The sequence below is a fragment of the Podarcis vaucheri genome (assembly GCF_965113315.1).
Source record: "Podarcis vaucheri genome assembly, chromosome: 13".
In the NCBI taxonomy this organism is placed as follows: Eukaryota; Metazoa; Chordata; class Lepidosauria; order Squamata; family Lacertidae; genus Podarcis; species Podarcis vaucheri.
Genome location: NC_138751.1, coordinates 42,601,690 through 42,615,970, shown reverse-complemented (window position 1 = coordinate 42,615,970; position 14,281 = coordinate 42,601,690). Strand labels below are relative to the sequence as shown.

The window sequence follows — 14,281 nt, the reverse complement described above, 5'->3', positions numbered from 1 at the left end:
TATGTAACCTGAGGTACCACTGTACGCTGGAATGAAACATTTTCTCTTAAGGGGGGCGGGGATACAACACACAAGTTTCAAATACCTCATTGCTGATGAATGGACAGCTGCTGCTGTGGTTGCTTGCCAGATGTTTCCTGCCTGATTCTGCCTAAGATGTGTAAAATTAAAAATGCAACACAGGCTGGAAAGCACATACAGTATTCCAGAATTGGTGGTTTGCAAATTCAGCTTCCATGTCTTGATTAATAATGTAGCAATGGGATGCTAGCAGCACATGGTCCTTGTAGACTCAGAGCCAAACTATACACTGTTAAATGTGTGGTTTGGTTTTCTCCTGCAATCAAATAGTTGCCATGATGAGGAACAGCTCTGGGAGGGGCAGCTTTCATTGAGTCTGTGGTGTGATGAGAAAAGACTAACCTACCACTTTCCCACATACCATGGCTGCTGTTATTTAAGTAAAAATGAAATGGAGCAACCCCTTTCTTAACAGGACAACCTTTAATCCAGTTAGGGTTAATAGATCAATTTATTGGTTTTGGTTTATCTGTTTTATCATTTTTTCCAGTTTTAGGTTTGTTCTTTACAATTGCACATCAGTTTTGACCTGGAAAAGGACCCTCCTCACCAAAAAATTGCCATAATTTTAGTGTACATTTCTCCTAACACACAAACACACACACTTCTGCAAGCAGTTTTCTTGATATAATGCATTTTTACGACATGCATGCTTGCAATGCACACTTTCCCCTAATACACATAGTCTTGTAAAAAGAATAATTGAGGATTAGTTAGACAACTGCAAGTTCAAAGAAGTGCAAATGCTGAAGGGTGGCTGTGCTTTGATTTGCGGACAGGCATCTCCCCGTTTGTGCAGGGGCTGCATTCTGGGCATTCACATGATTTGGTGGAGCACGCATAAGCCTGCCCCATTATGCACCCTGTTATGCCCTCTTCCAGTTCCAAAACAACCCGTGCATCAGTTGAACGCAAGCAAAATGGTTGCCACCTGTATTGTTTCAGGAAGTGTGGATGCAGTAGTCTAGCATTTGAAATGGAAACCTCTCCCATCTCTGATTCTGGATGCGTTCATCCAGACCTTGTCTCTACCTGGACACTGACATCAGGCAGATTATTCATACTATGGACCAACAGGTTGCCCACCTCTGCATCAGTCTGTCTGTTAGCACTTCTAAAGTGCCACAAGTGTTTTATTTATTTCTTTTGACACAGGAATATGTAGCTCAGGCCCCCTAGGGTTCCTTGTTTGGGTAGGCAGGGGTTACCTTGGGACAAGGAACAATGACTTTCGATTTTGGGTAAAAAGCATCTTGCAGAGAGGAAGCAGCCTTTCTTCCCTGCTGCAGATAAGGTCACCACCGAAACAGCGCCCTATTGTTTGTTGTATCTTCCTGAATAGGTTCAGGAAGGGCAGCTAAATATTATTTTAACAAGGAGGGCCTTTGCTTCCTGTTCCCTTTCAGGAAGATGAGGCTTGAGGCCTTACTAAAATGAAGCGGTGATTTGTGAGAACCTCGCCGCTTCCCCCTGCAACTACTGTATATGGCAATCAGATGACTTGGTTTCACTTTTGAGGCCTAACTTCTCCCTTCTCAAAACACAGAAGGGAATCCTTGCACGAAGTGCACTTGGAAACACTTGAGGCAAGCTTCAGCGGGAAAAAAGGCCGAGCTGACTCCCCATTCATACCTGGTAGAACATGGGAGGAGATCCTGCCCAGAGTGCATTATCAGTGTTGGGAAATGGGCCGTGGGCGTTCATTACAGGAACAGAGATGGCAGCAGAAGCAGGCTCTCAGACAGAGGCTGTCACTTGGTGCAAAGCCAAGAAGCAGCCTTGGGAGGTAGAAGAGAGAACAATCAAGGTGAGCTGTGACCTTGAAGCAGGAAGTTCAGCAGGGCCAAGGGTGTTGGTCACAGGTGGAAAGGTGCCTAGGTGTGAAGACTTCTTTTTCTGGCAAGCATTTGATATTTTCCCTAGTGTGTGGAGCATTTTGTCCCAACATTTTAATCTGAATTTGTTTTTATCTGCGGATATCTTAAAAAATTAAAATTATTTTACTGCTGCTCTTATTTTTAATTTCATTTATATTGTGAACTTCCTTGGGCATTTTTTGAAGTTAAAAGGCAGGTTTAAAATGGTCTACTAAACAATAATCGTAAGAAGTCTGCGGAAAGGTAAGCGTTGACGGTCAAGTAAAGGCAAGGGCAGGATTGTGGCTGGAGTTTGACTCTGCTTCTCATTTTCTCTGTGGCTTTTGAGCCCATAGACCATCATGGTATCCAGGACCATTTTTGTAAATTTCAAAATCTGAAAATTAAATAAATTTTATAGAGACTAAAAAAAACAACAACACCCCACATACAACAACAAAAATCTATATGCTACCAGGCCAGGTTCAATGTGCTTGTATTAATTTGCAAGGCCCTTAACAATTTGGGTTCAGGATACTGCAAGGACTTCCTAATCTCTTATATCCCTGCCCGATCACCGATGTTTTTTGGGGTGCTCCCCCACGGCTTGGATGCAGGGCTTGTATCCACCAGGAGCTGTGAGTTTAGTATTGAGGGCACAATTTTATGGAACTCCCTTCCAGTTGAAGTCAGACACCTCCCCCCCTCCCTACCCAACATCCATCAGGCATTTTAATAGAGATTTTATAGTTTTAACTTCCTTTTTTTGCATTGCGTTTTTATAAACCATGGGAGTTAAGGGATATATAAACTGTTTAAATAAGAATAAATAATATGGGACTAAACCGCTCTCCCAATAACAGCTTTGTAGCCAAAATAGGGCCAGTGAAAAAACAGAGGTATTTTACTTGTTTGAGGGAACCCCAAGGTTTGCAGAAGTGCATTAAAGGGGGGGGGGGGACAGCCCAAAGAGGACAGACTTCCTAAAAGCAGAAAAAAGGCTGTACTGTGTATGTGGTCAGGAGGAAGGAGCACTGAGAAAATGTGTGTGCAGCCCTTCATTGAGCCTCTGCCACACCCTCCCCAGCCAGCCGACACCACCTCTGCCTGTCTGGAAACCTGCCTGTGCCAGGAAGCGGTGGAAGACAAGGCTTGCAAGCTGGAGACAGGACACCGTCTCTTGCAAGACACACTCCAGTTGGGTGCAGTGTCCGGAGGTTCCCCATTCTGCTTCTGGCTCATCAGAAGCACAGGGAAGTGCCCTTTGCTAGCGTGAAGCTCAAAGGAGAGGCGGAAAACTAGCAGGCACCTTGCCATGAAAAAGCCTTGCGAAACGGGGAAAGGATTCTCTGCTGTCAGGAGGCCGGGTGCCGGATCGGTTTGATACAGCTGCAGTTGCGGCTAAGAGAGCAGTGTGCCCCGCAGTTCCTTTCCCTGTCAGGGAGAGTCTGCTCACTTAGTCCAAAGCTCAGAGCTGTATGCCATTGAAAGCTACCAAATCTGGAATATAAAAAAACCTTAATGTTATCTCTGCACCAAAACACTTCACGCAAGACATAGCTCAAAATGCCCATCAGTATTTGGTGACAAGCCTCATTTCCCCCCTCGTTTGTGGGGAAGATGACCCATCACTGATGCCCAATCACAGCTGCATTAAAATCCTTGCGTTATTTCTCCACTATATTCTCATGTTTGCACTGTTGGCTGGGGATCTGGAGGGGTCTGAAAAGAACCAGACATATGGCGGACTGTGTAAGCTTTCCAATTTAGTCCATAGGTCTAAATTTGTTCAAACACTAAATGTTGAAGGACAGAAAGGGGGTGGGGGTGGGGAGAGAGATGGAAGGTCAGGTTGAGAGCATTTGAGTCATGGAGTATTAGGGCATCATTTGAGAAGATGGAAGACCGGGGGTGGGAGGGTGGAGAGAACTAGCCTCCCTAAAAATGCATGCCCTGAAAGCGAAGTCTGGAGGAGGAATGTGCCATGAGATTTTTAAAAGCTTCTCACATGCTATAGGAGAACTGTCCCCACTTCCCTGAATGCCTTTCCTGGTTTCTTATTCCCCAGAGTCTTCCCCTACCCACCCGCCCACGCTAAATAGCAATATAATGCTCTCAGTCAGGACTGGCAACCAGCCCAGACCTGAACCTTCTAATGTGATGCAACACAGCAAGGAAAATGGAGGTGGGGGGAGGAAAGGGGGAATGTGTCTATCTATCTATCCTTCCCTCTCACCACCCAGAACAGGAAGGAACAGCCACCTTGTAACCACTGCCCAAAGCATCCTGTTCAGCAGGAATTGCCAATCCTGTGCCCACGGGCACCATAGTGCCCATGAAAGCCTTCTTTGCTTCCCCCAGCATGTACCATAACCCTCAGTTTCCCCATTTTGGTTTTAAGCAAGTTCCTAGCGTTTGCAGGGAAGTTTTTAATGTTTGAGGTTCTATTGTGTGTTTAATACTTTGTTGGGAGCCTTCCAGAGTGACTGGGGCAACCCAGTCAGATGTGCGGCATATAATGAATAAAGATGAAATAGTAGTAGTGGTAGTTAGAACCTGAGATACGAGGCAAATCATACAGGCACAATCCTTCTCATTTTTTTGGCGAGAAATTAGCCCATTCCACCCTTTCTGTGTTTTACTTCTCCTGACAAACACCCCCCCCCCCAAGTTTCCTGCAGGCACCCATCATATGTGAGATGCATTTGGGAGAGATATGTATTTATAGCTGGTGTGTGTTGGGGGTGTGTGGGCAAGATAGGAATGTGTGGCCTGTGTGCATGTGTAGTTTGCTTGAGAAGGACATGTGAATTATGAGCAAGTGAGAGAGAGAGAGGTCTCTAGTCCGCATGTGTGTCATGGGACCACCTTGCGTATTTCCCTCGCTAGTGAATGCTCCCTGTTATCAGACATCATCAGTGTGTTTGTGAGAGGGAAGGAGAACTCAATAGTGTGTGGTCTCCACATTCTGGACCATGTGCTGAGATTCCTGCATTTAGGGGGTTGCCCTAGATGTTCTCCAGGGTCCCTTCTTACCCCATAGTACTATGGTTCTATGAAGAGAGGGCATCTATTCTAATGGCTTGTTCTTTTTTGTGGGCTTTATCTTCCAGCCTTCTAGCAAAAGGAGGAGATGGCCGTAATGGAAATAGCTTGCCAAGATGCTCCAGTTATCGTTGGGCACCCAAAGGAGCTTCCTATGGATAAAGGACCGAAGGAGGTGGTGACTGAGAAAAAGAGCAGCGTTTGCAAAGTAGAGGATCCAGAGAAAAATGTGTTCCAGGGACCGTGGAAGATTCTGAGCGACGTGATTGCCAAAGGAACTGCCAAGGAAGACAGTGGGAAAGGGAGCTTAGCCTCCATCTCCATCATTGCCCAGGCAGAATGTAAGTGGGGAGCTGCAACGCTGAGTGGATGGGGGGCTAAAATTGGATTGTGGCTGGGGGTGAAGCTGTAGCTGTAGCTTTCTGCATCAAAGCCCTCTAGCAGACCTGCAACCCCATCAGCCCAACTAATGGGAAACTTGTTCAGCCAACACACCCCATGATTGCTGTTGCTTCACTCACCAACCATTGCAGGAGGATCCCAACTGCTGAGGTATAAGGAGCTGGTATGTCAGAATAACATTTTATGCAGCAGTAAATAGAAGAAACCAAACAGATGTAACTCTTCTGGGGCTCAGATTCTGGGAAATACAAGCGGTTTAGTTGGAATACCGTAGGAAAGATCAACAATTATGAGGCACAAGAGAAATTGAAGTGTTAAAACAGGGCTACTTTATCCATGCCCAGGAGCCTTTGTTCCACTGAGTTGTCCTCTCCTATGCTCTATTGTAAATTGCTCCTGAAACACACTCCAAATTTTGAAGCCGCTTGCGAGGCAGTTAGCATGTCCCTCCCTGCCAGACACAAATCCTAAATCCCCATGGACATTGAGACCAAATAGGCAGTTATTTGGATTCTGGTTTGCATATTTTTTCATCCAGAATTGTGATTCCTCCCCACATCTCCCCAAACAGAATACTCACAGTCCCTCTTGGTGATCTCGTGGCTCTTTTGGGAGTTAGTTTTGACATCCTCCTTTGCTACAGCAATGCTGATTTCCAGAAGATGGTATGACTCTGGCATTTCCTGCCTCACCCTGGCTTGTATTGGCCTTGTTTGCTTTCCCCTGCAGGTGAGATCAGCCAGGAGTTCAGCCCTACATATTCTGAGAGGCCTTTTCTTGCTGACACCAAACGATTCAGGTAAGGTCTCCCCTGTAACACAGAAAGAGCCACAAATCTCAATTGCATTGCAGGGCGGGAACTTTGATTCTAGAATGCATCTTCTACTCCATTTTAACCCTGTATTCTGGGAACAGGATTTGCTTTGAATACCCAATATTCACAATGGAGTTTATTATATATAAGGCCTAGTTCTCATGTGATGCTGAGCCAAACAGTGACTTGGTGTGTTTTATGCAGGGTTGCATGGAGAACATGGCTCCTTATTTTTGCTGCACCATGCTGAACTTAACCATGGCTTGGCTTAGTGTGTCCTTTGAACCTGGCCTTGTGGCTCAGCTCTCTCTAGATTAATCACAAGCTGTAACCAAGGTTTGCTCCCAGACGACATGCCAAGCCCAAGCTATGGCTTAGCTGAGCACAGCAGGGGAATCACACACTAAACTGTGGTTTGGAATAGTGTGAGGTATGAACGAGGCCTAAGCCAATGACTTTGAATGTTTTAAGTAATAGAAAGGATGGGAAGCTGCAGAGTGAGGGAACATCCAAGTTATTGTGTATTATATTGTACCTGAGTTCTGATAAAAGCACAGAGTACATGGGGTTGAGCTGAACGCTCGTCCGTGTGTGTGTGTGTGTAAGAAATAATTGCGTATTGGTACAAAGGGTAAAATGTCTCCTACCAAAAAATCCATTTTTTGTCACTTTTCCATAGTTGTTGATGGCTGTTGTGAAGCCACTGTCTCCCTCCCACTGCCCCTTCCCACTGCTTTTTAGGGCTGCTTCTCCTTCCCAGAATGATCCTAGCCAATCACATGGTAAACATGACTACACCTTTGAGGTCAAACAAGGCCAATTCAGAATAAGGGCAATTCTTTCAGCATTGCAGTCCCCTCACTCCCAATAGACTTAACACCTTTAACCCCCAAAACATTGTTGAAAAGTAGAGAGATGTATTTTGTACTTTGACCGTGCAAAATATACATTTTAAGAAATGGACTTAGGTCACATAAATTAAAATTAGTGTTTGTCGCACTATTTTTGCAGTGTCTCGTATAATCCATTGCCAGGTGTTGTGCAAAATGGAATTCCATTTTGTGGCCAATAAGCTTCGTTGTTCTTAGGATCTAGAGGTTCTTCTAACTTCTCCTCTTATACTTCTTAGTTTTCAATTCAGCTAGAGAAGGCCATGTTCCGTCGCTGCCGCTTTTAAACTAAAATGCCTTTGCAATACCCTTCTCTGTGCCAGCCGGTCTTGTAGCCTCGATCAGATCCCCAACAATGTGGCCTACGCAACTGAGGGCAAAATCGCCCCAGCCTACAGGAAAGCTATGCATCGTGGCAAGTCCCGGAAGAAACGGCGAAAGAAAAGATCCCATCTTCTGACACACAAGGAATCGGCCTCCCCACCTCACAAGCCAAGAACCCCAGAGCAGGAGAGTTGCACGCCAATTCCAGTGCAGGTAAGGCCTTTTCTATCTTTTCTTCAATCATGCCCAGGTATAGTACTTTCTTGGGAGTAAGAACAAGTGAAATCCCAGGCAACTGGTTTGCTGATACCTTCCGTTAAACCCGGAATCTGGCCCCAAAGAATTTTGAAATGCATTTTTGGCCTGGCACCTAAACATTTGAAATATTTTTTCCCCCAGACCCCGTCAGTGAGGCTTGTATTTTGGGAGCAGCCCCTGCTGAGAGAATCATTCCCTGCTTGATGTAACTCTTTCCCCCTTTTCTTCCAGGAGGATGACTCGTCCTCGGACACCCTCTTCAGTAGCGCTTCCTGGCTTTCAAAGTCATGCAAGGATTTGGGCTGCGATCTCAGCCCCTTGGAGAAACCCAAACAAGCCCTACCTGCTGGCAAGTTGGACTTGCTGAAGAATCGAGGAAAGCTAGAATTACACAAGCTGATCAGCCCTGCTCAGTGCCTGAGCCATGTCTGGAAGGCCCACACGCAAGACATTTTTACTCCTCAGTCAGAGACTCCACACCCCTTCCCTTATCGGAAGTTCCCCCTTGATTTCTGTGGCTACAGTGACCTCTTTCCTCCCTTGAAACGCAACCCTCTGAGGACCCATCTCTTTGATGACCTTTCCTGTGTGGATGGTGAGCAACGCCTCTCAGGCCTGAGCTTGAAGCGGAGCTTCTCCAAATGTAGCCACCAGCCTGCAGAAAGCATCTCAGACAAGCTGTCCATGGAAGAATTTCTGGTGGATGCCTTGAAGGGAAGTGTAATCCTCGGAGAACCAAGAAACCTAGCTTGTTTAGCCAAGACCTGGAAAGGAGGTGGATTGAGTCCAAAGGGGATGGATGGAAATGAAGGGGTGCTGCTTATAGAGGTGAGCCTTCGCAAAAGCTGAAGCTAGGGGTGACAATGGCATCTTCCTCAGGGTAGATTCCACCATGTTCTGGGAAGTAAGGGACCAGAGCTGCCCATCGCCTGGGGCCTTGTTTAAACTTCAGAACCAGATTTTGGGTGCTATTTGGGTGGCTTGGGAGGCCCGGCCAGATGGCAGGGGTATAAGTAATGAATTATTATTATTATTATTATTATTATTATTATTATCATCATTCACTGGTCCTGCTCACAGTAGACCCATTGGGGTTAATGGGCATGACTAACATGGGCTGATTAATTTCATTGGGCCTACTCTGAGGAGGACTAATACAAGTTTGGAAATATTTTGTGTTACAGCCTCCTTGGAATGTATCACTCAAGGCTGCAAGTGAGGGCTTGCTTGACTGAGGGCTCCCTTGTGTGGGGGACATCACAAAAACAAACCCAGCATGGCAAACTGTCAGGCCTAAGAGGGGGAAAATGAGGCTACTGCCTTTTGTCCTGACATGCTAGATCACCACAAGCAGGGAGGTTTTGATGAGTGGTAATTTCCTCACATGCTGTTTCAAGTGGGATAGCTTAGAAAGGGCTCCAGTACATGATATATATTTTTCAGTAGACGAGACTTCTTTTTAATGTGATTTTAAAGCTCTTCACTGAGATAGGAGTTAAGTGAGGAGAACGGGGACTTTGCTTTCAAGAGTACTCCAGCCCTTTAGCTGTTCATGTGTGAACGCTGTCAGAGTAGGTGCCTCTTCTGGCAGCTCTGAAGAAAATAACTGTTTGCGGTCTAGAAAAGCAGAGGGAATGGACCGTAGGGTATCATTGCATGTGCATGATCTTATCTTACTTGTTAGGGGTAAAAGTGGAGAAATACTCCAATGGGAACAGTAGGAGATGCTCACTCTTGAAGGACCCCTGCAGAAGTTTGACAATGGGGATGAAAGATGTCTTTTGGGATCAGCCTGGGAGGGGGGAAATTGCCTATTGCTCACAGATAATTAAGTAAAAACTGAAGTGTGTAAGGCAGAAAAGGGCTGGGGAGGAAGCCTGGATGTGAGAGGTTTGCTTGTAGCCCCTCTCCCAATGCATTTTTCAGGGGAGATACTCAGGCAAGAACCATCAACCACACATGGCAAGATAGCATCACATGGGCAGAGACCAGAAGTGTTCTGATGTCCTGCATCCACCCACAAAGTCTACATGATGTAGGATTGGGGAAGAGCTGCCACTTTGGGTGACCCATCTAACTTCGGTATGCCCACAGAAGAGAATGTTTCCTATGAGGGGAAATCGAAGCATTTGAGGCTTTGTAGATTGAAAAAGAAAAGGGGGAAAAAGATAGCTGAATTCAGAGAGTGATACAAGAGTTTGGAATTGTGACTGGTGTGGAGAGAGAACTTTGTTTGGCCCTCAGTAATAACAATGCTCAGTTGCTCAGTGAAATTGGTTGGTGCCAGATTTGGGATGGACAAAATGAAGTATTCATGGAACACACAGTGGGCTTCTAGAATTCATTAATGCACGATGTGGAGATGGCCACTTGGTTAAATAGTTTCCAAAAGAATTAGTCTAATTCACAGCTGTGTGATTTTAGGATTTAAACAATGCAGTGTATGCCTGAATAACACTTGCTAACAGGAACATCACTGGGGATGGCATTGCCTCTGGGCCTTGTTTGTAGGGTTCCTAAGATTACCTGGCTCTTAGAAGCTGGATGATGCCCGGCCTAGATGGACCTTTTGGTCTTACCTGGTCATGCAATATTCTTTACGTGCTTTAAAGCACTTTTAATTTTTAAAGGAAAGTTAGTGGGAACAGTTACTCAGAAAAGTTTGGAAATCTTTCCAAACTTTGGTGGTGGTGGTATAAACTGCAGGAATCTGTCATTGCAAACAATTTGAGCAAGATCCTTTTCGTAGCTAGAAGGGAGCTGGATATTTATTTCCTCCAGTTGAAGGTGTGGTCTCTGCTTCATTTTTTAAAGACCTGTGTTGCTTTCTGAAAGGTACGGTTCCTCTGGGCATGTCTTCAGCAATTGAGCTAGAAGGTCTTTGGTTTTTAGCAGTGCATATTCTGTGCATTTGTCATCCACAAACCAGCTCCTCTGGTTTATTTCATATGTATAAAATCAGTGTTCAACAAAATCATAGAGTTGGAAGGGACTTTGAGGATCATCTAGTCCAGTGGTTTTCAACCTGTGGGTCCCCAGATGATGTTGGACTACAACTCCCATCATCCCTGAGCTCTGGCCTTGCTAGCCAGGGATGATGGGAGTTGTAGTTAAACAACATCTGGGGACCCACAGGTTGAGAAAGGCTGATTCTAGTCCAACCCCCTGCAAGGCAGGTATATGCAGCTGTCCCATATGGGGATCAAACCTGCAACCTTGGCATTATCAGCACCACACCCCAACCAGCTGAGCTATGGGGGAAGGAAAGTGATCACATGGCATGAATACACAGCATTGGAACAATCCTTCTCCTGCATTCAATGGGCAAGCTTAGGGACAGATAGCAGACATCTCAAAATACTTTGGAAGCAGGGCTCCTCAAGAGTGGTTTTAAGGTACTGCATTTTGCGGGGTGTGGGTTGTGTTGAGCCTCCAGAAGGGTGTGACGCGCCATGCTGGTGTGGCGGGAAGATTCAGGGACAACCAGAAACAGTATTCACAGCTTTCTTCGAGAGCATTGGCTATTCTACCGTTCTCCATAACATATTGGTGTGAACAGGGATTTTCAACTCATCATAAAAAAAGAAAACGCTTATTTGTGTTGGTGAGAAAATGAGAGTTTGTTTGTCTCAGATAAGACCTAACATAAATGAGATTAGCCAGCAAAAGCAAGCTTAAACCTCTCATTGAGCCTGTATGTAAGAGGCTTGTTTATAATTACATTTTTTGAATGACCCATAGTCTTAGGTAGCTGCATAAAAGAGGTCCCATTATCATATTATAAAGTAGTTGTGTTCTGTGCTGTAGATTAAGCACTGCTTGGAGTTGTTTCCTTTTGTTTACCAATGTATTTCTTGTCAATGAAAAAGTTGGTGTGGCACGAGCAAATTTTTATCCTGAAAGTGTGGCCTGGAAAAAAGAGTTTGAGAACCACTGCTCCAGAACTTCTGGTGGAAGAGGGAAAACCTGTAGACGTTTGGCCAGTTTCTTGGGTTAAATGACTTTAGCTAAACAGGCTGGCTCGGAAGTGCCTATGTTGGCAGTTCTTCCCCCTTCCCTTGACCCCTGTTCCTTATACTGCTCTTGCCATCCCTCAGAAACTGAAAGCCGTGGATTATGAGTATCGCGAAGGCGTCCACTGGACCAAATGTCCAGACTTGCTTGGCACAGGATCGTTTGGTGAAGTGTACAAAATGGAGGACAAGCAGACGGGCTTTCAGTGTGCTGCCAAAAAGGTATGCAAATGCCCCGAACCCAGTTCTGCCCGAGGCAAGGGAAAGCGAAATCAAAAGGGGAACTGAAAGCTCCTTTCCTTTCTGCTGGAGCTGCTGAGGGCTGGGGCTGGAGCAGTCGCTTTGCTGCAGCTTGTTTGTGGCTGATCTCAAGGTCAAGGCGGAAGGCGTTGCCCTGGAGACACCGGGCGGTGGAATCTCCTGCCGTGCGTGGGTGTTGGGTGCAGCAAGCTATGTGGGGAGGGCTGCTCTTGCACAAAGTCCAAACTGATAGCCTTGATTTCTCTTGAGAGCAACTGGTGGCAGAGACAATATTTTAAAAGACAGAAGTGCTAAATAGCAGCAGCAGAGAATTCTCCCCCCCCCCACCCGATAAGTTTGCTTTTTTGGTTTTGCATATTAAAATTCACATTCTTACCTTACATAGACTGGGATTCCCACAAATCCCTGGACTTCCTTCCTCCCCTGCGTGAGTCCCATTATTGAACCTTTTCTGCTGCATCTTTTTTTTAAATAATCACCCCAATTTTTATATCTTTATATCATCCATAGTTCTCATTACATTACAAGTGTTATTGCAATCTCACTAATGATTTTAACTGTTTACAGTCCTCTCCAAAGTAAGTTTAAAGTTTTCCCCATACTTTATTAAAGTTTTGGTCTTCCTGATTTCTGATTTTTCCGGTCATTTTTGCCATTTCAGCACAGTCCATCAACTTAGTCTGCCATTCTTCTCCGATAGGGACTTTATCTTCTTTCCATCTCTGGGCTAGTAACATCTGTGCAGCTATCGTCGCATATTTAAACAGTCTTTTCTGTTTTCAGAGAATTCTTTATTCTGACGATTGAAGCTGTAATTTTCCTGCACAGTGTTCACAGAATATAGAATCGTAGGGTTGGAAGGGAGCCCGCGGCCACCTAGTCCAATCTCCTGCAATTCAGGAATCCTGCCATAGATGTCCCTGGGTGGGCTCGAACTGCCAACCTTTCGGTTAGCAGCCAGACGCACTGACCCATTGGAGTTGCAGGCAGGGCAGTGGTGGTGATTTGTAGGGGAATTCTTGCAGCAATTTGATTGTACGACCCTCATATGATACTGGTGTAGCTTAGCTGACCTATTTGTCTCCTGTCCTTTCCACAATGCACGTGCTTCTCGGGTTATCTCCCATGCAGATACTCTCCAGACCCCAGGCTGTTCAGCTCCAGCCACAGAACTGCTTCGTTCATCTTCACATCGTAATCACTGCTGTTAACAGTGATCCAGAGCCCAGCTGGGGAGCTCGGGTGACAGAGCTGTATTTCCCTGCTGTGCCTATATTTGGAGGCACTTCCAGTGGGCTGAAGTCTCCGATTATGTGCCTCCTCCTTACTCGATATATCCCTCCCCATTCTGAACTCTCCTCCTCCTCCTCCTTCCCCGCAGTCTCATGTTCCGATCTAAACCCACTTCGGCTATCGTTCAGCAGCCAAACACGCCAGTGACTCATATTTTCCTCCTTATCTTCAGCAAGCTCTGTGCTTGGCCAGACAATATACCATCTGCTTTCTCTTTAGCCCTACTCTTGGCCTTAGCTGCAATTGCTTAAAAAAAAACAACACACAACCAGGCTGCATTTTGAATGCTTGTGTTGAAGGGAAAAAAGTAACCTGATACTGCCTCAACATGTGCCATGAGACTCCCCTGTAGATTCCTCTTTGCTTGCCATTTTTGTGGCTCGGAGAGTTTATTATTTGCTACATCCCTGCAACAACAGTCTGGTGGGCTGGGGCACATCAGTCAGTGGACTTTAGCTCTGCTGCCACCACAGCCACCCTGCGCTCTCATGGTCAATGCTCACAGCCCTTTCTTTCCCTGGGCTCTCTTGATGGACGTGGGTGGCGCTGTGGTCTAAACCACTGAGCCTCTTGGGCTTGACAATCAGAAGGTTGACAGTTTAAATCCCTGCGATGGGGTGAGCTCCCGTTGCTCGGTCCCAGTTCCTGCCAACCTAGCATTTTGAAAGCATGGCAGTGCAAGTAGATAAATAGGTACCACTGTGTCAGGAAGGTAAATGGCGTTTCCGTGTGCTCTGGCTTCCATTACGGTGTTCCGTTCCACCAGAAGTGGTTTAGTCATGTTGGCCATATGACCCGGAAAGCTGTCTGTGGACAAAGGCCGGTTCCCTCGGCCTGAAAGTGAGGTGAGCACCGCAACCCCATAGTCACCTTTGACTGCACTTAACTATCCATGGGACCTTGACCTTGACCTTGACCTTTGCCTTATGGTTTTCATGAAACCCCTCTGTCATCTCGGCTCCTGCTTTCCCTGTCTCCAGGCCTCCTCTGGCAGCTGTTTCCTCACGTTCCGCATTTCAGGCCCTTGTCACCTGCGGCCTGCTT

General features: G+C 45.9%; 1 protein-coding gene across 1 annotated transcript in view; it reads left to right on the top strand.

The window, feature by feature from the left end:
• The window catches only part of MAP3K14 (mitogen-activated protein kinase kinase kinase 14), a 34,141-nt gene that overhangs the window by 4,171 nt on the left and 15,689 nt on the right, over positions 1–14,281 (top strand). The window contains exons 2-6 of the mRNA XM_082194778.1: positions 5,051–5,323; positions 6,114–6,183; positions 7,412–7,625; positions 7,902–8,498; positions 11,768–11,905. Coding sequence (XP_082050904.1) covers positions 5,071–5,323; positions 6,114–6,183; positions 7,412–7,625; positions 7,902–8,498; positions 11,768–11,905 — 1,272 coding nt within the window. The 5' untranslated portion in view covers positions 5,051–5,070. The remainder of the gene's footprint in view (positions 1–5,050; positions 5,324–6,113; positions 6,184–7,411; positions 7,626–7,901; positions 8,499–11,767; positions 11,906–14,281) is intronic.